At 36.0% G+C, this 27,923-nt stretch overlaps 1 protein-coding gene across 1 annotated transcript in view; it reads right to left on the minus strand.

Moving 5' to 3' along the window:
• The window catches only part of spef2 (sperm flagellar 2), a 51,932-nt gene that overhangs the window by 23,525 nt on the left and 484 nt on the right, over positions 1-27,923 (minus strand). The window contains exons 3-23 of the mRNA XM_056457327.1: positions 25,892-26,144; positions 22,196-22,366; positions 21,832-21,972; positions 17,173-17,252; positions 16,884-17,052; positions 13,908-14,096; positions 13,646-13,833; positions 12,249-12,417; positions 11,947-12,166; positions 11,770-11,867; positions 10,939-11,023; positions 8,294-8,364; positions 8,114-8,217; positions 7,017-7,273; positions 6,651-6,789; positions 4,753-4,907; positions 3,701-3,843; positions 2,716-2,843; positions 1,986-2,124; positions 1,065-1,202; positions 105-259 (exon numbers count right to left, since the gene is read on the minus strand). Coding sequence (XP_056313302.1) covers positions 105-259; positions 1,065-1,202; positions 1,986-2,124; positions 2,716-2,843; positions 3,701-3,843; positions 4,753-4,907; positions 6,651-6,789; positions 7,017-7,273; positions 8,114-8,217; positions 8,294-8,364; positions 10,939-11,023; positions 11,770-11,867; positions 11,947-12,166; positions 12,249-12,417; positions 13,646-13,833; positions 13,908-14,096; positions 16,884-17,052; positions 17,173-17,252; positions 21,832-21,972; positions 22,196-22,366; positions 25,892-26,144 — 3,192 coding nt within the window. The remainder of the gene's footprint in view (positions 1-104; positions 260-1,064; positions 1,203-1,985; positions 2,125-2,715; positions 2,844-3,700; positions 3,844-4,752; positions 4,908-6,650; positions 6,790-7,016; positions 7,274-8,113; positions 8,218-8,293; positions 8,365-10,938; positions 11,024-11,769; positions 11,868-11,946; positions 12,167-12,248; positions 12,418-13,645; positions 13,834-13,907; positions 14,097-16,883; positions 17,053-17,172; positions 17,253-21,831; positions 21,973-22,195; positions 22,367-25,891; positions 26,145-27,923) is intronic.

Below are 27,923 nucleotides of genomic sequence, written 5' to 3' on the forward strand. Positions count from 1 at the left end.
AATGAATCAAAAATAAACTGACATTAGCTGAATAATGGCAATGTTATCTTCTACGGTGCTGATAATACACTGGATATGTTAATAAGAAAATATTATTCATTTACATTTTTGACTCATCTGGATTAACATGCTGATCAGCGGTGATGTCAAGCAATGGGACACGAGCAAAGCCACGTATGGATTCAAACGCTGTTTTACTCATCGCTGAATAATAATCTTTCAGCAGACACACACAGTCCTGAAAGCGGCCCACTTCTATCTGCACAAACAGAAAGAGAGCCAACAGACTTCAAATACAACACATACTGTTTGGGGGTTTGCATGTGTGTATACCTTGTATTTCTGACATTGTAGAGGACATTACCAGTAAATTCTAACCTTGTAGGGACATTTTTTTGTGAGGAAAACAGCTCATAAATCACACAGAATGAAGTATTTTGAAAATGTAAAAATGTAGATTGCTTCCTTTGAGGGTTGGGTTTAAGGGCAGGGGGATAGAAAATAGAGTCCCCATAAAGATAGATGTATCTGTGTGCGTGCTTGTTTTTATATCCCAGTGGGGACTTAAACCTGAATGCACACAGACTCATGAGGACTTGTGTCACCTTGAGGGGAAAAGAAAATTAGTTCCCTATAGGTAAACATGCTTATAAATCACACAGAAGAAAGTAAGTTGAAACTGTAAAAATGGTTGGTTTAGAAGTAGGGGGATAGAATATATGGTTTGTATTGTATTTCATATGCAGTTTATGTCAAAATTATTAGCCCCCCTGTTTATTTTTAGCCCCAATTTTTCTTTAATGGAAAGAAGATTTTCTCTTCCGCAACCCATATCTGGGAAACATCCACACACACTCACTCACACTCATACACTACGGACAATTTAGCCTACCCAATTCACCTGTACCACATGTCTTTGGACTAAAATTCACAGGAGGGCTAACAGTTTTGACTAAATATGTATAGCATCATTACATCTATGAGTCCCCATTGGGATATCAGAATAAATCAGTGTGTGTGTGTGTGTGTGTGTGTGCGTGTGTGTGTGTGTGTGTGTGCGTTACCTGCATCAATGCAGAATAATTGTTGATTAGTACAGCAGTGTGATCATCTAACCAGCCATCATGAATGACACCTGCTTTCTCCTGCTCTGCCTCTTCTTTACGCTTATCACAGATGTCCCATAGACGCTCGCGCAGGTCCTGCTCAAAAACATAACCACACATCAATCAGAACATGGAGATAAACAAGCAAGTATGAATGCTTATACAGGGCTGTTGAATGCTTGATTCTGATAGGCTGATGACCATTCTAAGGTGTGCAGTCATGACCCTTTTCACAAGATGTTATGGTGTTCAGCATCTTAAATCCTTGAAAGTTTTCAATATTGTAATTAAAAAAAACATATGAACTTTTATTTGTTTATGCATGTCCTATATAATCTTTCCATTAAATTACATTAAAAAAAATAATTACGGCTTATGTGAGGTGTTTCTAATGCAGTGTCTATGGAGCGGGACAGTATATATAAGGTTGTTCTCTCTTCTGGCTGCCGTTTTCAGTCTCACACAGTTTTTTTTCCTTTTTTCTGAAAGTCTTTAACACCATTGTGGAGTTTTACTTTTATTAATTCAGCAAATAGGATTGTAAATAAAGTATTTGTTGTACTTTCCCATTTACTGTGCTCTAACTCTACTCAACTATGATGAATTCTACTACTGAGAAAGCCAGAAATGTGAAAAGGGGCCATTTTCATTCAACCACAAGGCTAAAGTCAGCATAAAGTCAAACAGGTCATCATATAACCTCTCTGAATAATTCCAGTTATTTCACAAATACAACAGTCAAGAATCGCATCAAAACAAAAAAGTAGGCTTTGGATGAGATGTGTAAGAAACTATTTCCACACACAGGAGCGGATTGAGGATAACACTTGACAAAAGTCTCGAAATACATCATCTGAACAGTATCTGTAGGTGTCTCACATCCAGCCTTTGATGAAGCTCTCCTTTGGTCTCCTCGTCCTCTCTGATGTTGTCAGGAACACTGTTATAATCTCGCTGCCATGAGCTAACAAACTCCTGCTTCAGATCGGGCTTCTGTAGATACTGCCTGAAGTTCTCCCTGTAACATGCAAACATATCTTACACATTTACACATACACAGACTTATTCACACAGACACATATACACACACACACATACAGTTGAAGTCAGAATTATTAAACCCCCTGAATTATAAGACCCCCCCTCCCCGTTTATTTAATAATAATAATAATAATAAATATTTGACTAGATATTTTTCAAGACACTTCTATACAGCTTAAAGTAACATTTAAAGGCTTAACTAGGTTAATTAGGTTAATTAGGCAGGTTAGAGTAATTAGGCAAGTTATTGTATAACGATGGTTTGTTCTGTAGACTATCGAAAGAAAAATTAGCTTAAAGGTGCTAATAATATTGACCTTAAAATGGTGTTTAAAAAATTTAAAACTGCTTTTACTCTAGCCAAAATAAAAGAAATAAGACTTTCTCCAGAAGAAAAAATATTATCAGACATACTGTGAAAATTTCCTTGCTCTAGTTAAACATAATTTGGGAAATATTTTAAAAAAAAGAAGAAAAAAAATCGAAAGGGGGGCTAATAATTCTGACTTCAACTGTACACACACACACGCACGCACGCACGCACACACACACGATGCTATTCTCTCACCGGATGTTGTAAAGGTGATGGATGATGAGCTCACGTTCACCACGGAGATTCTGCATCACTGTTTTGACATTAGTTACATATGAACTACAGACGTTCTCCCAGTATGGCACGAGATATTCTGGGACCTCCTGCAAATGTTGTGCAAAAAAAAAAAAAAAAAAAAAAAAAAAAAAACACAAAACCTGAAATATATTGGTCATTAAAGCATTTTATATCATACAAAATATTTGTGCCAAAAGTATTTCAGTTTAAATGTTGTCAACATTTTTACTCTCTACATTAGACATTACATTTGAAATTTAATTTGCAAATTAATTATGAACAATGCAAAGATTTTTTAAGTCAGCAAATCACAATATCTCGTATGACAAAAACAGATGACAATAAAAATTATGCTGCACTAAATTAAATAAATATATTAATAATATATACTAATATATTAAATTAATAAATATATTAATTATTTTTTTACAAGAATATCTTTAAAAAACATTTTAAATCTTTTAATTAGTGCAACTTTTGTATCTTAACTTCAATTAATTATCTTTGAATATTGGAGAAATTTAAAGTCTTGCTTTTAGAAATCTTCTGTATAAGCCTTCTCTAACATGTTTTAACATAGTACAAACTGCTTCAAGATATTGTTTTCCTCATAATACTCTTATTTAATAACCCCATTAAGGGATTTCACATGCTGCTGATAAAATTAATAAGATCTCATCTAACAATGCAAGCTAAATTAATCTGCATGGCAATTCTTGGTGCTGTAGGTATATTTACAACATATGCTAACACTAATCTGAGCACCATCTATTAAAAACAAAAATATTTCAGCATCTATTAAATCTAGTACAAATAAAACAAGCTACAGCAGATGAGTGTGATCTAATCCTCCAAATCAAACAGACGCTTTGATTTAGTTTCTCATGTTTAATCAGCATCTGTCAGTATTCTGAGGGCAGGTGTGTTCTGTATGTGGTTGTGCCTTGGGTAAAGGTTCCTGCGCAAAGCTTCTTCTAGGAGATTTTGGGGTAGCTCGTGAAGATTTGGAAGAGCAGGCACTTTCTGGACGGGTCTTTTCAGGTGTGGAGGTCACTGAAGCTCTCCTGGAGTCAGCCAGAGCTGCTCCTATGGGAACAACAGAGAACGCTTGCCACTACACATGCATTTATAGGGAAAAATAGGTGCTTGAAATGAATAAGTTTATAGTTTATTTGATTGTGTGGTATGGACTAGTGAAAGCTAAAGAAAAGCAAAAACTGTGTGGAGTAGTAAAAATGAGCAGCGCAATTGAAAAGTGAAGTTTTAAGTTAGAAAAGGAAGCCCTATGTTAACAGTGTCCAGAGATTACATTTATCAACAGAGAAATAAATGGAAAGCTTACGTCATTTGTGAAGATTGTTCCCATCCTTCAATTATGTCAGCTTTTGCTTTCATAAACACGTTTAGGCAACCTCAAGTAATGAGATGTAAGGAAACACAATTAAGGAAATGTGTATCAAATGTCATTTTTGCTAACTGCTAGTGCAAAATACACTGAGACTGCGTATTTAAGTGTGAGTAGTGTTAATTGTGTTATGTTTTTTAATGTGATATACAGGATGTGATGTTGAATGTAATTGTGAAGCTTGTTTTTTTTTATTTTATGTGATATGTGACGATGTTGAAATTTTATAATTGAAGGATGGGAACAATCTTAACGAATGACGTGAGCTTTCTGTTTAATTCTCTATTGATAAATTTAATCTCTGGACACTGTTAACATAGGGCTTCCTTTATTTGACATAAAACTTCACTTTCATTTCAAATTTCCACTTGCGGATAATAAAGAAATAATAAACAGTTTTAAGAAAAAAAACGTGACTTTCAAACTTTCAAATCTATAAAACATTTAAATGTGTCTGTTGCAATTCAAGCTGAATAAATTGCATTCAAATGTATATAATTAAGTAATACATCTATACAAACTTGTGAAGATGAATCAAAGTATTACTGGTTGATTAAGGTTGATTAAATGATGACACATTTTTTATATACCTTTTTCAACAGACTCAATGGTGTCCCTCAGAACGGTCTTCACGTTACTGAAGAGAGTGTCCTCGTCCACATCTGCTGTGACTTTCACAAGAATATTCTGCTGGTCACCAAACCACTTCTCCAGTTTTGGCCATGTTTCATGAAAGCCACTGATTCTATTAAAGAAAGCATAACATTGAGCACTGAACATACAAAAGCTCTCCTCTTGAGCCTTACACAAAAAAAAAAAAAACTGCAGGATGCCAATTGAATTACACGGATTTGAACTGTCGTCACAAGATAACACTAATAAATAAGAACATTTATTTCCTCTTGAAATAACATGCTTGGTTGAATCATGGACAATCCGCCCAGGAACATGTCTTAATGAAATAAAGTGTATGGATATTTTACTTGGATAGTTCTTTTTCCACTCGAGGAACCAAATATTTGTGATTTAATTTGGATGGAAATATGTGTTTTTGTTTATATTGTGTGTTAGCGTGATGGGACAATAACAATGATGTGGTGAATTCTACATTGTGTCGGCAAATAAAACCCCAAAGAACAAAGAAAATAATTCACTTATGAAATAAAAAATAGATACAAGTATGCAATATTATATCACAAAATCATGAAATTGATTTTCCATTGAATCCAAAGATATGTTTTGTGGGCAAATTCTAACCTTCTGATCTTGCTATTAAGCTTACTGAAATGTTATATACAATAGCTGTATTGCTTTGAAATGGAAAACAGATGTACCAATTGGTTCTCACTATGGTACTTTGGATCTCAGAAGTTTGCAACAGTATACAATTGGAGAAGATCACATATTCTTTGAGAGAAAAGGGTGAATTATGTTTTTTCAACACATTTCTAAACATAATAGTTTAATAACTCATTTCTAATAACTGATTTATTTAATCTTTGCCATGATGACAGTAAATAATATTTGACTAGATATTGTTCAAGACACTTCTATACAGCTTAAAGTGACATTTAAAGGCTTAACTATGTTAATTAGGTTAACTAGGCACATTTGGGAAATTAGGCAAGTTATTGTATAATGATGGTTTGTTCTGTAAACAGTTGAAAAACATAGCTTAAAGGGGATAATAATATTGCCCTTAAAATGGTGTTTAAAAATTTAAAAACTGCTTTTATTCTAACCGAAATAAAATAAATAAGACTTTCTCCAGAAGAAAAAATATTATCAGACATACTGTGAAAATTCCCTTGCTCAGTTAAAACAGTATCACATGATTTGGTTTGACAAAATAGTTTTTCGCCATTGGTTTATACTGTATTTCATCCCTTTTTATTTATTTATCATTATTTTATTTATTTATTTACTGTGAGTGTATGTTTTACTTTAGTTTGTTTGCTGCTTAGTTTCGATGTTCTGTATTGTTAACGTTTGAAAAAGCAAAATAAAAATGTACAATAAAAAATAAATAAATAAAAACAACTGCCTTGGAATTAATAGTTAACTTCATTAAAAATATCTGTAGAATTTTCCACCTGAGATTAATATATATTGTAATTCAAATACTGCTTTATGATGTTGCTTTCATCACTGTTTGCAAGTGGAAGTAAAACATGCTTTAGTTCAGATAATGACAACACTAATAAGCATTTAAAAATATGTCTATTATGCTGGAGTTTCTGCAAGATATAGTGAGCAAATAATAATTTTTAAATATCACTATATTTCATTCAGATTTCAAATGAAGTTTGGATATTTTCATTGTGTCTACACTGACTTATCAAACAAATACTATTAAATAACATTAAACTGACAGTCAATCTGGACTTTAAGCCTTACAAAATCTAGGTTGTAATGGAACTCAATCTTGAACTGTGATTGTGTTTGTTTACACCCACAAATAAAACATATTGACTGCATTTTCACACACCTGAACTGTATTTGTTTTCTCCCCAGGCTTTTGTCATGAGACAAGGATTCAGGATCTTGTGTATTCAGATCTGGTATGCTTGTGTTTTCCTCTGTAGCATCACTGCTGTCTTTCTCCTGCTTTATGTTTTCCCTGTCCACTGGTAAAGAACACATAACTTCATTAAATGATACTGAACAAAAACACAATGTCTACTGTGCCTGCTCAACTATTTTACAAACTCGACATTGAAGATTCAGCGGTATTACTATTGTGGATTCAAACATAGCAATATCAATGCTGAATCGATATATTGTGCACTGCTAGGTGTAAGAGTAAGTAATAATAATAGATAATCTGAGCTGAATAACACAACTGATACTGTACCTATCTGTGTTCCCTCAGGAGCCTGAGGTGTGGCTCGCTCCAGAACCTGCTCATCTGAAACGTCTAACAGCACCACTACATCTAGTGCAGTGGATGGAGGAGCTCCATCTTTAGGGGCGTTTTTGTTTGTGGATAAATTATTTTGTGTTTTTGTTTCATCAAGTTCAGTCATGTTTAGAGCTTTCTCCAGCATTTGAGCCTGACTGATGTCCACCGGGAACCCATCAAGAATCCAGCCACTATCAGCAGGAATGTTTCTGAAAAATATGGCAGGAAGGTATATTACACCAAAGTTCATTCAAAACACACTTAATGAAAGTTTTGATTTGAATATTTAAAAAAAAATTGATTTAAAAATCTGTTCCGTTAACTAAGACCAAGATTTATTTTATTTAAAAATACAGCAACAGTAATACTGTGAAATATTATTACAATATAAAACTTCCATCTGAATTTTTTAAATATAATTTTTTTTCATTTAAAATAAAGTTTTATTTTCAGTATCTTTACTCTAGTCTTCAGTGTCAAATGTTCGTTCAGAAATCCTTCTAATGCCGTATGCTGATTTGGAGCTCTAGAAAAATGTCTAAATATTATCTGTATTGAAAAAGAGTCATGCTGCTTAATACTTTTCAGGCTTTTGTGAGTCAGTTTTATATTTCCCCAAGTTCTGTTTAACGGTGAGAAGACTTTTTTCCAAACATTTTCTAAACATAATAGTTTGTTCTGTAGCCAATCAGAAAAAAAATATTGTCTAATAATATTGACCTTAAAATGGTTTTAAAACATTTTGTGCCAGCTAAAATAAATCAAATAAGACTTTCTCCAGAAGAAACTAAATATTATTGGAAATACTGTGAAAAAATGTCCTTGCTCCATTAAATATCACTTGAGAAATGTTTGAAAAAGAATCAATATTTCACAGGAGGGCTAACACTTTTTTCCTTAAATGTATATATACCATATATATTACATATACATATATATATATATAGTTATATAAGTTTTATATTTGGGAATGTTGTCAAATGATCTACAATAACATTCTATTTGTGTAAAACCTGTAAAATCAGAAAGAAAGCATTATATCTCTTTACCTGATAGCATCCACAATGATGTCCACCAGAAGCTGATCAGGAACAGCTTGGCCTGTCCTCAGAACTTTCTCTACTGCTGCACCGTACTGTGCTCGCAATGACCACTGCAGAACAGACCGTTACACACCATGAACCTTCTCAAAGAGCACAATGCTAAAACTGAGATCATGTGGAGAGTACCTTTGGGATTGCTTTAACTTTTTCTTTGTCCTCTTTTTCATGAAGTCCAGATATCTCATGAGGCGGTGGTTCTGATGTCAGATATAAAAAATGTGTGTAGCATTAAATTAATACATGGAGTATTTAACTCTTAATGTATTTAAAAACTGAATGTAGAATGTAGAAAGTAAACAAGTACACTGCCGTTCAAGGTTTTGGGGTTAGTACTGTAACATTCATTCATTCATTCATTTTCCATCAGCTTAGTCGCTTTAATCATCGCCACAGCGGAATGAACCGCCAACTTATTCAGCATATGTTTTACACAGCGGATGCCCTTCCGGCTGCAACCCAGTACTGAGAAACACTCATATACACTCTTTCACACACATACACTATGGCAAATTTAGTTTATTCAATTCACCCATTACGCATATGTTTGGACTGTGGGGGAAACCGGAGCACCTGTAGGAAAGCCACATGAACACGGGGAGAAATGCCAACTGACCCAGGGGGGACTCGAACCAGCGACCTTGTTGCTGTGAAGCGACAGTGCTAACCACTGAGCCACCGTGTCACCCAGTACTGTAACATGTCACTAAAAAACATTCTTCTCCACACCAAGGCCCAGATTACAGCAAGTGTGTATTTTTTTGCAGTGAGAGGGGCCTTTTTTAATATTGTTTTCTATTGGCAGAAAGCATTCTGCATGCTGTTTTTTGTGCAATATATCTGCCAACTGCACCTTACATTTTTGACAGAGCACTCGGAGCCCCTGTGGTTAAAAAAAATCAACTCTGTGCTCAGAAAACTCTCCGAAAAAGAACCCAACGTCACATGTTCCAGCACCAAAGCTACTGATACAGTGGTTAACTAGCAACAAAAAAGGCAATGCGCTCCCTAAAGCTGCATTTACTCCATTAATATAACAAAAGAGTAATATTGTGAAACATTACCACAATTTCAGATAACTCATATCTATTTAAAATAAATTTTCGTGTCTCATATGATCCTTCAGAAACCATTCTGACATGAGTGTTGCTAGGCCTATTTTAGGGGGGCTGTAGCTTCTCAGTCCCCCTGTAGCCACCCTGTAGCTACTCAGTCCTCCTAAAACCTCTGGGATTAGCTCATAAACTGTACAGTAAATTATCACTTCAGACCCCTTTAAATTTGATTTGAAGACGGCGGCAGAATTCGGCTCCTCCCCGTTTTTTGTTTTTCATTTGATCAGCAAACCACAGCCATGGACAGCGAGAGAACGAGGAATATACAACCCTACAATATTAAACAAGCATTTTTTTTTAAGTTTTTTTAGTGTATTACTATTTAATTACTACTTATAAATGTAAAATTAGGCTTATATATTTATATATATATAAATTGTTTATACCTTATAAGGAGCTGAGCCCCCCTAAAATGAAAATCCTAAAATCGCCCCTGCATTCTGATATGACAATTTTTTAAAAAATTTTTTAAAGATTTTTTTTTGGCCTTTTTGCCTTTATTTGATAGGATAGTATTTAGACAGGAAGCGAAGTTGGAGAGAGAGAGAGAGAGGGAAGGGTAGGGAAATGTCCTCGAGCCGGAATTCGAACTCGGGACGCCCTGACGTGCTACTGCACCATATGTCGAGGTGTTAACCACTAGGCTATTGCGCCGACATGATATGACAATTTTTAACAATCAATAAAGTATTAGGCTCATCTCGATCCCAATTGTACCCCTTAGCCTTTCTCCTTGAATTGGTGTGTCAATTTTCTTTAGCTTGAAGGCGTAGAGCTAAGGGGAAGGGCTAGATAGCCATTAAAATGGAGAGTTTACAGGATCACACTCGAAACCAAGGGGTACAAAAATTTCCCAGAATACACCACCCACAACATCAGAATGGCTGCACATGTAAGTAGGTAGATGCAGAATTTAGTATCTTTTGTCATTATTATGAATTTTTACATACAATTTTTAATACATTCATAACCGTGTTCATGTTTTACCGTCATGCTTTAAAAAAAAAACACTAAAATTAAAAAAAAAACGCTAAATTTGTTTATCTCTAATCCCTTATAACTCATGTATGTTAAACCAACAGTCTCACAACATACTTTCACATCTGTCACTCATTGACACTCAAATGTCATTGCGATGCAATGCACTCAATGGAGTGAGTGACGTCACTGTGACAGGTAGGGTTAGGGGTGGGATTAGGTGAGCGCATTAAAAGCATTGGATGCAGCTCAGATTGCACTGCACCAAGTCTGCATCCAGGCCCCTCTCCAATCCCCATTCAGAAAAGTCTAGTGGCTGGGAATGAGCTTTTTACAGTGTCTGGTATAATGTTAATGTTGTTTTCGTGTGTTTAGATGAATATGGCCATGATAACAACCAAAAAAATAGCACAACTGGAATAACTACAGCAGTCGTGATTGTCGATCTCACATGAAGTATGAGATCACAATGATATATGATGACGTGTGCAGGTGTGCAGTGCTGTCCCATTCCTTAGGGGTAAAAGCCCTTCCCCTTTACACTCGGTTTCAAGGGCCAAGAGGTAGGGGTAAAAAATAGAATTGGGATTGGGCCTAAAAAATTCTTAAATAAACAACAATTTGAACAGATGTGTAAACACAAAGTCACAGACTTACAAATAGTTTAATAGTCTCACATACCTGATTCTAGAGGAGAGGATGTCTCCTCATCTTTCTGAGGCTGTTCAGCATGTTCTGTCGGAGAAATATTTCTCTCCATGATATTCTAAGGAAAGCAAACGGAGAAATGAAACAATATAAACAATAAATTAATCATATTTATTTATTATTAAATAGCATGATTTGATTCAATGAAAATCATTTACAGTATCAATATTCTATTTATATTGAATGTGCAACTATGTATTTAACTACTGAGTAATGTGAATTAATTACATGTACTGTACTTACTATATGGTTGGGGTTAGAATATGGGATAGGTGTGGGCTCATTCATTCATTGTACCTTATTTATCAGGGGTCAACACAGCGGAATGAACCGCCAACTATTTCGGCAAATGTTTTACGCAGCGGATGCCCTTCCAGCCACAACCCAGTACTGGAAAACACCCATACACTCTCACATTCTCACACACGCATCCACTACAGCTGATTTAGTTCTTCCAATTCTCCTATGGCGCATGTCTTCGGAGTGTGGGGGAAACCTGAGCACCCGGAAAAAAACCCCACCAACACGAGGACAACATGCAAACTCCATACAGAAATGCCAATTGGCCCAGTCGGGACTTAAACTAGCGACCTTCTTGCTGTGAGGTGATGGTACTAACCACTTAGCCACTGGTTTGGGATTGGTTACATTTAGTTATGCATAATTCATTGTAATTACTATATGTGCATGGAACATGTGTGCATGCAACCTTAATTTAAAGTGTCACCACCATTTATTAGTAAGAGAGCTGTTCAAATAAAAAGTTTGTTCTAATAAAAATATGGAGTGTTACATATTTCTGACCTCATTCTGGCTTTCGCTTGCAGCCTGTTTTTCCTGCTGATAGGCTGATAAAGCGTCCTGGATCAAAGTGTTGGCTGAGAGCACATGGATGCCAAGAGCTGATGAAGAAAACAGGAAAGTCAGTTATTATTCTGATGCATCATTACACTAATGCTACAATGAAGCATTAACTCCTACTGCTGCTGATCCTGGACAGACAGGTGGTTTTGCCAGAGAAGGTTTTTCCCAGCATGCATGCCCTGATGATGAAACGGGGAAACCGCGGAGGAGGAGTGCTGACGGTGGGTGGGACAATCATATTCCGCAGACGGTTCAACACATGATCCAGAATATCACTATTCCCTGGATTGGTTTGTCTCTCGGTTTCTTCATCCAAAGCCCACTCGCCCTTCATGGCCTGAAGAGAACAGACAGAAATGCAGTTGTTTGTTTCTTTGGATTAGCAAAAACAAAGCTACAATAACTCAGTTTGTCCTTACCACATACTCATCGTAGTCTTGATTGTTGAGTATCTGGAGTTTCTCCAGCTCAATGATCTGTTCCGGTGTGGGTTCAGTAGGTTTAGGATCCACACAGGCCACTTCATACAGCGGCTTCCCACTGAAAAACAGCTCCATCCACTCCTGCATCAGCTTCACTGGTATCAGACTGAGGAAATGTGTAGATGAGAAATTATAAGTCATTTGTACAGACCATATTCACTAAAATATATATTCATAAATTTAAATAGCATATTATTTCATAAAATTTAATTTAATCAAATAAAATAGCATACAATAGAATAGCATATAATAAAAAATAAAATTGCATAAAATAAAAAATAAAATTGCATAAAATAAAATTGCAAAAAATAAAAAAGATTGCTTGAAATAAAAAATAAAAAAGCATAAAAAAAATTACATTGCATAAAATAAAAAATCCAATTGCACAAAATAAAATTGCATAAAAAGTCCATCTTCATTAAATGAAATATATATTCATGAGTTTAAATTGCATAATATTACATAAAATAGAATTTAATTAAATAAGATTGCACAAAATTGATATGCATTAAAATTGCATAAAATTTTAAAATAAAATTGCATAAAATAAAAAAATAAAATTACATAAAATAAAAAATAGAATTGGATGAAATAAAAAATAAAATAATATAAAATAAATAAATAAAATTGCGTAAAATAAAAAATCCAATTACACAAAATATAATTGCAAAAAAGTCCATCTTCATTGAATTAAATATATATTCATAAATTTAAATTGCATTAAATAAGATTGCACAAAATAGATTTGCATTAAATTGCATGAAATTAAGTTGCATAAAAAATAAAATTGCATAAAATAAATAATTTAAAAATTTCATTGCAAAAAATTAAATAAAATATAAAATAAAATAGCATAAAATAAAATTTAATTAAATTAAAAACTCATTTATTTATGTATGATGTCTTGGGGGAGTAATATGGATTTGATAGAAATTATAATTTTTTTAATAAAGGATTAATTTAATTTGCTAAAATAAACAGTATGTCTTTAACCCTGAGATATGTATTAAGCACCAAAATATCATGTTTTAATGATTTCTAAAAGACTGTGTTACACTACAAACTTAACAGAGCTAAAAATTCTACTTTGCCATCTCGGAAATAAATTATATTTAAAAACAATATTGCAAGGCATAACATTTATTTTAAATTGTAAATTTAAATGTAAAAATATTGCTGTTTTTCATTTAATAAATGCATAAAAAAAAAAAAAAATATTAACAGTAATCTCTACATAAAACAAAAGCACAATCATTTCAGTTTATATATAATGTACTATAAAGTAAGCAATTTAGTTTAGCTTTTTTATTTTCTAAAATCAGTGACATAAATACTTGGCCGTGAGGAGTCGATATTCTCCAGCTTTGGTTGCCAGATCAACAATTTGTCCCAGAATGTCCCTGCAGATGCCAAAGTGCTTCTGATATCGAGCTTGAGCGCGCTCTTCAGCCAGCTGCTTGTGCAGCTCATGCTCTATCCTGAGCTGTTCGCTGCGCTCCAGACGCTCCTGCTGAGCAAGAACCTGAAGAGAGGATCAGAGGGTTATCAGCTCAACTCAAATCAAAATGTAATAATCATCCATGCATGATCTCTCACAGCTTCTCTGTCCAAGGCCTCTTGAAAGTCTCGTTGGCGGCGTTCCTGGTATTGTCTCTCCTGGAAGATGCGGTTTTCTCGAAGCACCTCTTTCTGCTGTTTAATCTGCATCAGCTGAACGGTGATCCTCTTTTCCTGCTGAGTCTGGCGCATCAGTCGGCTGACCATTTGTTCCTCTCGCAATGCCTCCTGCAGAAATAATATCAATGCAACAAACAGATATGATCATCATGCAATTCTAGGCAACAGTTTCATATTTTGTTGATATTTATTAGTGTGGAATTTTTCATATTAAATACAGACATACTAAACACTGTAAAACCTGACATGTTAGAATGATAATACTCTGATTTTTGCAATGATTGTAAATATAAAATATATAAATATACAGTACCATGCAAAAGTCTAAAGAACTATACCAGCTTTTTTGGCCTAAGACTTTTGCACAATATATAATTAATCAGTCTCTTTATTAAATACAAACAAAAAGCATAGGAAATATGTACAAAATGTGCTGTGTAATATCAGGCTTCTATTAGCACTTTGCCGAGATCTTCTTTAGGTTAAGAGCATCATTCTGTCCAGGTGATCTTATACAGCCTCTATAATATTAAGGTCTGGACCCTGTGGAGGCCATTTCATGACTGTCTTTGTTTCAGCAACTGTTTTCTTTCTCCAAACAGGATTTCACTGCAATTAGCGGATCATTATCATGCTGAAAATGAACACTATTACCACTCAAGTCCTTTCCAGAAGGGATGGCATAATGGAATAAAAACCATCTGCTCTTTTCAACATTCACAATTCCATTAATGCAGACATTATTGCCAAAACACTGGTAGAAATGCAGCTCAAACCATGACGAACCGCCTCTCTCCACGATTGTCTTTCACATGTCTTAAACAATTAAACCAAAATAATTCAGACTCTAACCTAACTCCTATCCTAACAAACCACACATCAACTGAAAGATCATTTATTCCCCCTGCATAAATCCCATATATCCATTATACCATCAACAAAACAACAGATTTAATCAGCAGAGCTCAAGGAAAAATACCTGCATTTTATTCAGAGAGGCATACACTGAAAAAACAAATGGAGAGTTTGGTGTATTTTCTGATAGTTAAATGGCCATAAAATATAGGAAATTCTGACTGTTATGACTGACTTTATTATAATGCAAATCTTTATAATAAAGTTTGCCTATAACTATCAATTCTCTATACCTATATCTATCTATAACTTGCAACAATAAGTCTAAATAAGATGACAAGTAAATATTCCAATTTGATATACACATTTTGACATGATTTTCCTAAAAAGTCATGTATAGATAATCACAACTTACTTTAGTGTAAACATTCCTCTTGGAGTATTAAAAGCAATACAAAAGGCCCTTATATTTACTTTATAAAAACTTATATATTTCAAATAAAAAGACACATAAACCATGACATGAAGGCAAACTTTTTCACTATCATACCACAAAGCCTTTTACTTATACTTTTATTCTCTCTCTCTCAATGTAAACTGGTTTAAATTGAACACATCAGGTTTTCAGCAAAGTTTAGAATGTGCTGACAATTAAGAACCTTTAAAAGTCCTGTGAAGTTAAAGTATCAGTATGTTCCTTTTAAGGACATCTATAAGTTAGCGTGCTCTAAAACAGAGACAAAATTCACATTTATAAGATATAAACCTGATATAAACACCCAAAGCTTGCAGTTTGTCACTTTCGCCTAAATGGATAAACGTTGTTTTTTTCACATCACATATTTCACATACTGCAGTTTCTCATCAAGTCTTGACCATTCAAACGCTCTTTAGTATCTGACATGCCCCGCCCCCTTCTTCTCATTGGCTTTTTATTTGATGTGCTTGAACTCAACCCATAGATATTTACATTAGATGTCGCCTACGCTGTTGTTGTCTATTAGAGGGAATGCGTCAATAGAGCCGCCATTTTAGTACGGGGTAGAGCTCCTTTGAAATGAATGTGGGACCAAGGTGCGGTAGAGGACTGGCCATCCAGAGCCAGAGATATATACACACATATATACATAACCTATGATCGCGAGTTTTCCAGGTGATCAGTATGCTAATATTCTTTTTTTACTTACGAAAAATTATAATTTTACATCACTTTTCTACATTGATGGATAAGTAACCGCAGGAGCATTGCCGACAAAGAGCGTGCGTTTGTGTGCATGTAAATGTATTATCCTCCCCACCTGTTAAATTGAATCTAATTCATGTCCTGAAACACACCTCTTCTCCTGCTTTCACTTCTAATGCTAACAGAGGGAGCGATTCGTTTGTGAATAAATCCCCGTAATGAACGACTGGTTCACCCAGCCGACAATAATACAAGTTTCCGGCACCGCAGCATCTTGTTGTCATATTTCATTTACATTGTTTGCTTATTTTATTTAATAAAACTAGCATTAGCCTAGAATTTAGTGCGAGTTGGTGCTACTTTGCCTTATGGTCAGTGCTGTAAGAGACTGTATTATCATCAATACCTGTTTAGCACAAAAGTTCGTAACATACAAAAACGTAAAAAGCGAAATCGTACCTATGAAATGTTCTGCCTTTGTGCTTTGTGTTCTTTGTTTGCTCGTTACTACACTCGTACACAGCATTAAAGTCCAGCATCTTTTGTCCTGGGACCACTGTACAAATGTGGCGGCACTATTGACGCATGCTCAGGGTGCGTATGCAATATCTAGTGTATATATCTATGGAGCTCAACCGCTCACTGGCCAAGCTGTGATAAAAACCAAACGCTAATGGCTGATTTTTTTAAGGGGAGGGGCTACTCTATGCCCCACCCTCTCTTCGTGTTTCAGTTGAGATTGCGTTAAATTTTGAATAAAAATGCACATTTCAAAGCACTTCACAAGACCTTTAAAAAATATGTGTACAACGATATGAAAGGCTTTATAGAGTTAAACAGACTCAGTTTGTGATCACCTGCTGAGCCTCGTGAGCCTGGAGCTGCTCCATTAGTGCTCGGCGGCGTCTCATCTCTCTCTGTTCCCGCGCAGTGGCGTCTTCCTCCAATCGCTGACGGATGTTCTCGATGTACTCCTTGTTCCACTGAGCTTTGTCTCCTGTACTCATCGGCTGTGTCACACGGCCACTGTAAACCCAGGTCAAGTTACATGCTCAGACATTCACTGAATGAACTGTACATTATATCTTTGCATATATTCGTATATTTTATGAATATTCATAGATTTCCTGCATTATGCAAACAAACCTGAAGAGCAAGGCTCCACCTTCAGCAGGAGAAGTGGTCTTCTTTTTTTTCTCAAACTGTGCTATCTCACGATGAACATGCTGAAAAACACACAGCATACTAGAGGGTATTCACTGAACACAAACAAATCTAGTGTTTTTTTCTCTTTCAAATTTATTACAGTCTACAGTGTTTTATTATTAGTAAAAAAAAGACACTTGTCAAGAGCACATCCATATATTTTTACAGTTTCTAATTACCAAAAATAAACAATAATCTAACAGAGCTAATGAATATTTCAAAAAACCGAAACAAGTTATTAAAACAAATTATTAATTTTATTTCAACTTTATTATACCCCCCCCCCCCCCCCCCCCCCCATTTAGCTTATTTGAATATTAGCTTAAATGTAGCTTCTGTGAATTTAAAAGTTTGCAATGTTTCAATTATTAACTTCCAACAAAAACCAAATTATAGGTTTGTAAAGGCTGATTTATACTTTCACCTGACGCCACATCGCAAACCTTTTCTTGTTCACAATCACAGATATTTTAGTGACAGTTTCAGAACTTTTCTGAGTTTATTACATCTGGGAGATTACTGAAAATTCACAACACATCTATTTTGATATACTGTGTTCAAACAGCAATAAATTTAGTTAAATTGATATGCTTACTTAAAGCGTAATGCAAATATAAATACCCCTTTATTGACCATACACTGAAAAAAATGTTGCATGCAAAACTGTTGCAAAGAATTTATTTGTGTTAAATTTAAACAAACAAATTAAATTGAGTAATGTTCAACTAAATTCAGCCCAAATAAATTGTTTACAACCACTTAACGTAAAAAAATGAAGTAAATACAAGGAATCATCAATTTTTTTCAGTGTAGGCTGTTAAACAAACAGAAACGGCAGAACGTGATGACGTCACAATATGCAAATTGACGTATGACGTATCTGGCGACTTTTAGCGACTTTTCGGGCAGAGCTTAGCGCCTTTTCATTGAAAATAGTTGGCAACAGTGGCTGTTGTTTGGCCTCAGTTGTGTTTCCTTGTGTGAAAGGTAAGGAGAATTGCTCTACACAGAATCTGTTTAATTTTGTCAATAATATTTGCCGTCCATGTTATTTTAAGATATATGTTATATTTAGGGCATTAACGAATGTGTAGATATGCTTATTTTTAATAGATTGACTTATATTTTTGATATTTTGGATGTTTCCATGCGGTTGTGCATTTTATTTGGTTGGTTCTTTATATTCTAAATAAATTTAACATTTTAATTGCCTGTCATATGCTGTAGTTTATCTTTTCAGTGTTTACGTTTGTGAACAGCTAGCTTATTTAGCGGCAGCCACATTTACATTATTTATTTATAATAATTTGTTACACATTGTAATCTTTGAGTTTATTTGTGATGTACTGAGTTGTGTTTCCTTGTGGGAAAGATGATGCAGTGCCATTTCTGCTGTGAGTGACAAAATGAAAAGAGGAGTCCATTAAAGGGAAAGCTACTCTGTTTGGCTCAACCACGGTCTTGGTGTCCTTCTTATTCATCCTATCACACATACACAACGCAGAGACATTTTGGGGGAGCACACCAACGAAGAGGGTTACACTTGAAAATGTCAGGGGGCGGTCAAAAGAAACAGTGTAAAATCAGACGGTTAAACAGAGAAGTAGGAAGTTTCCAGAACTACTTCATATCATTAATATTGTTGAAGATTTTAAATTAGTTAAATTTATTATCGTTATAAATTTTTTTAATGATTATAAAGATTTTTATAACTATTCAAGATTTTTTTAACCAACCTTTGATGCATCACTTGCTTTTGTTCATATCTTGAAGAGTTCCACATATTAAAGTTTATTAAAATATGAATAAAAACAGAACATGGGTTACTCTACAAATATATTTTTTATTATGGAAAGAATAAAAGCAAAAAAAGTACACTTACTAAAAATTACTGAAAAAAACTTTAAGGTTTAGCCAGCTTCACAATTCACACAATACTGTCTGCCTAGTTTGTGTCCTCTACTTATATGTGAAAATGTAAATGTAAAGTGTATTTATATAGCACATTTATTGTGTATGGCCATACACCCAAAGCACTTCACAATCATGAGGGGAGTCTCTTCATGCCACCACCAGTGTGCAGTATCCACTTGGATGATGCAACAGCAGCCACAGGACAACGGCGCCAGTGCGCTCACCACACACCAGCTATTGGTGGAGTGAAGAGACAGTGAAAGAGCCAATTTGGTGGATGGGGATGATTAGGAGGCCATGATGGGTAAGGGCCGATTGAGGGACTTTTGGCCAAGACACCGGGGTTACACCCCTACTCTTTACGAGAAGAGCCATGGGATTTTTAGTGAGTCAGGACCTCAGTTTAACGTCTCATCCGAAAGACGGCGCCCACTGACTAGTGTCCCCTTCGCTTTTTACTGGGGCATCAGGACTCACAAAGACCACAGGTTGAGCGCCCCCTGCTGGCCTTACTAATACCACTTCCAAAAGCAACCTAGTTTTTCCCATGTGGTCTCCCATCCAGGTACTGACCAGGCTCAGCCCTGCTTAGCTTCAGTGAGTAACCAGTCTTGGGCTGCAGGGTGATATGGCTGTGGCTAAAAAAGTAATAATGCTCTAACATTCCTGACCATTACACCAATAAAACCTAGCAAAACAGGGCATCAGTATGTTGTAAACTGATAGGTTCAAAATTTCTTTTCCAGTTATCGAAGAAATAACTTTTTCCTCATTTTATTTTTATAACTATTAAATTGTCTTAAATTCACAATTGTAATATATACATCAGTGTAAAACCTATGAATGGTGGAAAAATTGTGTATTAAAACCACCTGGGTCTCCACTTTTGCAGGGCCTCTCTTTTTGGTTAACAAACTTATGTCTCAGGTTTTTCAAAACTTTTACAAAAACTTTTCTCCTTTCCCACTGCTGTTGCAATTTCTAGCCAAGAATTATTTCACATCACAGATCACACATAGACGGATCATAAAGATGCGAGTACAGGCGTACCTGTTTCAGACAAAATATCTTTAGTGATTTATATTCAATTCAAATGAAATGCAGCGCCGCGCGAACTGTTTGCTTGAGTCTTAAAAAATTGTGTGCTACACCAGCCTAAATCAGGTCGCATGTACCCAAAGTAAACCTCCGCAAACATCGCAATAACGTCACAGTCGCCGCATATACTCAATCAAACTAGCGAACGTGTTAAGTATAAATCCGCCTTAACAAATCAGTCCATGGTGTTTATCGCTGTTTGCGAACAACATCTATATTAACCATTAAACACTGCAGTTTATCTGTGCCCTGAAAGAGTTTGGTTTGTGTTGTCACCATGTCAAGACAATCTGGTTATCTGCTGCTAAAGTAAATCCACTTTGATTTACTTCGAAAGGACCAGAACTCAGACTTGAATTGACATGATAAAACAAACACCATCATTTTCATTCACATTACTGTGTTCAAAAGTGTTAAGAGCTGAAATTCAAATATGATAACTGACCATAGGTTTCTGACACATGCTATAAAACAAGTGGTCACCCAATAACACCAGACTGATCCATCTGACCAATCAGAGAGCAAAGAAGGCTCTTAGAGAGGAGGGTTTAGAGAGAACAGATCCTTAAATAAACCATTTCAAACGCTGCTAGAAAAGAGCTAATGTTTCTGTAGATATAATGAGAAAAAATGAGTTATTTGACCTTGAATGGATGTTAACCTACTATAGGACAACTCAAAAAAGAAACCTTTACACCAGTACAATTAAATAAATATAATAAAAACATACCAGATATTTGTACAAAATTTTTGGAAGCTAGAGGAACCTTGTTTCACTGTATTTGGCAGTTCACAAAGATTAAATTATTTTGGGAAGAGGTAAGAGTCATAAGCGAAACAATTATTTCAAAACAAATCCTCCTCGAGCCAAAGCTTTTTTGCTGGGCTTATATCAAGAGGACTCGAATTATAGTAGAAGCGAACAAGTATTTATAGACCTCAGCTTGCTTTATGCCAAACGATGTGTAGCTTTGCTATGGACAAAGATGCAAAGACCAAACACTACCCAATGGATAAGACAAATGTTGTCAAGTCTGCCATTAGAAAAAATAACTTACATACTAAAAGCTAAACAGCGTGTATTTGAAAACATATGGAGTCCTTTCATTAGTTATATCAAAGAAGTGGATATAACAGAGGAAGAAGTTGATGAATAATTTTTTGATGGACAATGCAGTTCCAGCTTTATAGTTCAGTATTAATACATTCTTCAATATATGTTTGCTGTACTTAGTACTCAGTATGATTATAATTGTCATGTTTGAATAGATTACCATTAACAACAAAAGAGGAGCAGTTTACTTTTATTTATTTTTTGTTTGTTTGCTCTGTTTTTAATATAAATATGTATATATCCTTATTTTTTGTATAATTTGTAAATCCAACAAGGTTATTGTTGGAAAAAATGTTTGAAAAATGTTGTAATTCAATGTGTACAAACTGAAAACGAAAAATAAAAATATTATGGAAAAAAAAAAGAAACCTTTAAAAAAAATTAATTAAACATTGCTGTGTTTCATTACAATACCGAGAACATTTTAGGATAAATAGGCATAATCATTATATCAAACTGCAAGTGTTGTTTACCTGAGCTTCTTGCTTTTTGCGAAATTGGTGTTGTTTCTCTGAAGCTCTTGACGTGCGAATGTGTGGAGGTTTTGGGATCTGGACTACAGCCGACTGGATCTGAATCATAATCTCATTCTGTTTTCTGCGTGCCTGCCGGTGCTGACAAACGACAACCCATAATGTCATTAACAGCCAACATTACTAGACACTAATCAATCAGATGAATAACAGTAAAACACATTAATGCATATGTAGACTGTGTAAAAGAATACCCATGATTCGTGTCTTTTGGGAGAAAACTGTTTGATGCTACTGAGCCAAATGTGTTTAAAAGAATATAGCTTGGCAATTTTAGGTATGGTTTACATGTGAAGAGACAAACCTTTTCTATGTCCCTCAGTCTTCTCTCCTCCTGGCGTTTGAGCCGGTCCTCCTCTTTCAGCAGTTCAGTCATCACTGAGCGGCTGAACATTTCTTGCCCTCTTTTATGAAAGCGCTTCGCGATCTTCTGCATCTTCAGATCTGCCTCACGCTTTACCACTGTTTTCAAGCGCTGAGAGACAAAGAGATCATGAAGATGAACATGATGAAAACATTTTAAGTACATAATTTCAAGAGTTCACACTTAGCTGATGATTGATTATAAAGCTTGTTTGGCGTGCTGTCCCGGGAGAGAGCCCTGAGCTTATAAGATCCTCGAGCCCTGGGCTCCCTCCCGTTGCAGGGCGAGAGGGGAGTTTGAGCTCAGGTAGTTCTCGATGACTCCCCCTCCTGCTTATTGTAGCTAAGTGTCAGATATGGATGCTGAGAAGGTGTACTCAGTGCTTGGCTAAAAATATTTTGGATTAATTGTTTAGAGTGCTTGTTTTTGAACTGTGGGAGGAAACCGGAGGACCTGGGAAAACCCACGCGAGCATGGGGAGAACGAGCAAAACTCCGCACAGAAATGTCACCTGATTTGGAAGGGAATTAAACCAGGGGCATTCTTGCTGTGAGGCAACAGCGCTAATCAGCAAATGCCCGTTTGAAAGGAGGGAAAGTATAGGGCTGGGTGAGGGGGTTTCTTCAAGACGAAGATATTGAGATGAGAAAAGTCTGGTTATTTATAGTGAGTTAGCGATCGTCTGATAGGATAATTAGTCATAAGCTAAAGTTGTAACAGCTGTGAACAATCATAAGCACGTGATCCTCTTGAAATTTGTTTATAAATAAACTTAACTATGTGAAGACAGTTAGAAGTTAGAACTTTAAATGATTATATTGTTAGTTGGTTTGGTTGTTCTATCTTTGGGAACGCTTTACAATAAGGTTGCGTTAGGTAATGTATTTGCTAACATCCACAAACAATGATCAGAACATTTATTCCAGTATTTATTCATCTTTGTTAATGCTAGGTAATGAAAATAGTTGATCATCGTTAGTTCTTGTTCACTAACAGTGCATTAATGTTGACAAGCATGATTTTGGATTTTAATAATGCTTTAGTAAATGTTAAACTATGATTTGTAAGCGCTGTAGAAGTATTGTTTGTCAGTAAATACATTAACTAACGAAACCTTATTATAAGTGTGACTCTTTAATTTTTGTACTACACAACCATTCTAAAGGTTATTGTTTGATTGAGAAAAACTGAATTCCGTTATTTAAAAGAGACAGCAAAGGTGAGCAATTGATAGATAGAGATGGAACGATAGATAGAGTGACATATGGAACAAACAACAGAACGAAAGACAACGACAGAATGACAGAACAACAGAAAGAATGACAGAACGACAGATAGAACGACAGAACAGCAGATAGATAGAATGAGATAGACAGACAGATAGAACGACAAATAGATAGAACGACAGAATGACAGATAGATAGAACGACAGAATGACAGATAGATAGAACGACAGAATGACAGATAGATAGAACGACAGAACAGAATGACAGAACGACAGACAGACAGACAGACAGACGGACAGATAGATACTGTAGACAGACAGAAAGACGGACAGACAGACAGACGGACAGACAGACACTGTAGACAGACAGATAGAAAGACGGACAGACAGACAGATACTGTAGACAGACAGACAGACAGACAGAAAGACAGACAGACAGAAAGACAGACAGACGGACAGACACTGTAGACAGAGAGATAGAAAGACGGACAGACAGACAGACAGACAGACAGACAGACACTGTAGACAGACAGATAAAAAGACGGACAACAGACAGACAGACAGACACTGTAGACAGACAGGTAGAAAGACAGACAGATAGACAGACACACAGACAGATACTGTAGACAAACAGATGGAAAGACAGACAGACAGACACTGTAGACCGAGAGATAGAAAGACGGACAGACAGACAGACAGACAGACAGACAGGTAGACAGACGGACAGACAGACACTGTAGACAGACAGATAGAAAGACGGACAGACAGACAGAAACTGTAGACAGACAGACAGAAAGACGGACAGACAGACACTGTAGACAGAGAGATAGAAATACGGACAGACAGACAGACAGACACTGTAGACAGACAGATAGAAAGACAGATAGACAGACACACAGGCAGATACTGTAGACAGACAGATAGAAAGACAGACAGACAGACACTGTAGACAGACAGACAGAAAGACAGACAGACAAACAGATACTGTAGACAGACAGATAGAAAGACGAACAGACAAACAGATACTGTAGACAGACAGATAGAAAGACGAACAGACAGACAGACAGACACTGTAGACAGACAGATAGAAAGACAGACAGATAGACAGACACACAGACAGATACTGTAGACAGACAGATAGAAAGACAGACAGACGGACAGACAGACACTGTAGACAGAGAGATAGAAAGACGGACAGACAGTCAGACAGACAGAAACTGTAGACAGACAGACAGAAAGACGGACAGACAGACGGACAGACAGACACTGTAGACAGAGAGATAGAAAGACGGACAGACAGACACTGTAGACAGACAGATAGAAAGACAGACAAACAGACAGATAGACAGACACACAGCCAGATACTGTAGACAGACAGAAAGACAGACAGACAGACACTGTAGACAGAGAGATAGAAAGACGGACAGACAGATAGATAGACAGACACACAGACAGATACTGTAGACAGACAGATAGAAAGACAGACAGACAGACAGACAGACGGACAAACAGATACTGTAGGCAGACAGATAGAAAGACGAACAGACAGACAGACAGACACTGTAGACAGAGAGATAGACAGACAGACAGACAGACAGACAGACAGATACTGTAGACAGACAGATAGAAAGACAGACAGACAGACGGACAGACAGACACTGTAGACAGAGCGATAGAAAGACGGACAGACACTGTAGATAGAGAGATAGAAAGACGGACAGACAGAAAGATAGACAGACACACAGACAGATACTGTAGACAGACAGATAGAAAGACAGACGGACAAACAGATATTGTAGACAGACAGATAGAAAGACGAACAGACAGACAGACAGATAGACAGACACAGTAGACCGACAGATAGAAAGACAGACAGACAGATTGAAAGACGGACAGACAGACACTGTAGACAGACAGATGGACATACAGATACTGTAGACAGACAAATAAAAAGACGGACGGACGGACAGACAGACAGACATAGATATACACATAGATGGAACAACAGACATATAGAATGATAGATAAAGATAAAATGACAGACAGACAGACTATACCAAACTATATACTATTACTATATCAAAACTACGTCACAATATGGGGAAAAAAACAGTTGCAGCTTCCAGTTCATCTAGACTTTAAATTTCATGATATTACTATTTTGGCAGACTTGGTAAGCATAGAAACATTATAGTAGCATTACCGGCCCAACACAAAAAATAAATATAATTTTAATTTACTGTAATTTTAATAATACAGTAAATATCACAGAAAAATTACATTAGGGATTTTGAATATCTTTCCAAGCAATAGGTTTCCCCATCTCGGTAATACAACCACCAAGACACTTCAGGAAGCCCTTAGAGAGGCAGATAAAAGAAGTGAACATGGAGACTCTATTAATGGATCACCTCAGTGTAGATGCTGTTCTCTATGCGGTGTAGGCGGGCCGTGGCTGCAGGCTGCATGACCTCCATGGCTGTGGCAGTGAGGCCTGCTCTCTTCTTTCTCTGCAGGAGTATGTAGAGTTGGTATAGCAGGCGAGTGGCCGCTCCATGCCTGCCCAGCATCACCGCTTTAGCCATGGTCAGATCAAAGGGCACGGTCAGCAGCTGCAGGGTGGGCTCAATGCGAGTGAAGTTATTTAGCTTGGCATTCGATGTGCTGTGGAGTACAAGTACATGCTAAAAGGATTAATGTGTTACAAATGTTTTTTGGAAGTAATGATATGAATAAATTAATAAAGACAATTAATAAACACACAGATATACACTCACCGGCCACTTTATTAGGTACACCTGTCCAACTGCTCGTTAACGCAAATTTCTAATCAGCCAATCGCATGGCAGCAACTCAGTGCATCTAGGGTTTACACAGAATGGTCCGAAAAGAGAAAATATCCAGTGAGCGGCAGTTCTGTGGGCGCAAATGCCTTGTTGATGCCAGAGGTCAGAGGACAATGGCCAGACTGGTTCGAGCTGATAGAAAGGCAACAGTAACTCAAATAACCACTCGTTACAACCGAGGTATACAGAAGAGCATCTGTGAATGCACAACACGTCCAACCTTGAAGCGGATGAGCTACAGCAGCTGAAGACCACACCGGGTGCCACTCCTGTCAGCTAAGAACAGGAAACTGAGGCTACAATTCACACAGACTCACCAAAATTAGACAATAGAAGATTGGAGAAACGTTGCCTGGTCTGATGAGTCTCGATTTCTGCTGTGACATTCGGATAGTAGGGTCAGAATTTGCCATTAACAACATGAAGGCATGGATCCATTCTACCTTGTATCATTGGTTCAGGCTGCTGGTGGTGGGGTAATGGTGTGGGGGATGTTTTCTTGGCACACTTTGGGCCCATTAGTACCAACTGAGCATCAGCCTACCTGAGTATTGTTGCTGACCATGTCCATCCCTTTATGACCACAGTGTACCCATCTTCTGATGGCTACTTCCAGCAAGATAACGTGCCATATCATGAAGCATAAATCATCTCAGACTGGTTTCTTGAACCTGACAACGAGTTCACTCACTGTACTCAAATGGCCTCCACAGTCACCAGAACTTCAATCCAATAGAGCACCTTTGGGATGTGGTGGAATGGGAGATTCACGTCATGGATGTGCTGCCAACAAATCTGCAGCAACTGTGTGATGCTATCATGTCAATATGGACCAAAATCTCTGAGAAATATTTCCAGTACCTTATTGCATCTATGCCACAAAGGAAGGCAGTTCTAAAGGCAAAAGGGGGTCCAACCCGGTACTAGTAAGGTGCACCTAATAAAGTGGCCAGTGAGTGTATATACATTTATTAGGTATGAATTTGTGTAAAATAATAATATTTATTTTGGTCATTAGAGGTCCGGTAACATTTCATCCAAATTTAAAATAAAAAATGTTAGCAATTACAATAATAAAAAAATCTTTCAGAAAATGATTTCATTGTTTGAAAATCAGGACTATTCCACCAAGTATTGATTTCTTAACTCATCCGAAGTTAGTCTAATATTAATATAAGTCTGAAAACATACCATAATTATTTTTTTTTTATTTATGGTAAAGTGTGTGTTTGCTTTTTTTGCACACTTTTGACATGGTGTTTTTTCACACACACCCATAATTTCTTCAGGCGTGCTGAATATCTGATTGTTAGTTCATTTAAATGCTCTAAATGACAATAAATGTGGCAATTTTTGTTTTATTCTAATTACTGATTATATTTTAGCCAGATTTTTTCGATTTTTTATGTTACCATAAAACATGTTATCAAACATCATATACAAGCTTTTTGCATTAAATACAAAAAGATGCCACTTTTTTCATATATATATATATATATATATATATATATATATATATATATATATATATATATATATATATATATATATTCTATAATATTCTGTACTTCAGAACAGTTTAGAAATCAATATTTGG

Source organism: Danio aesculapii, chromosome 5 (genome assembly GCF_903798145.1).
Source record: "Danio aesculapii chromosome 5, fDanAes4.1, whole genome shotgun sequence".
In the NCBI taxonomy this organism is placed as follows: Eukaryota; Metazoa; Chordata; class Actinopteri; order Cypriniformes; family Danionidae; genus Danio; species Danio aesculapii.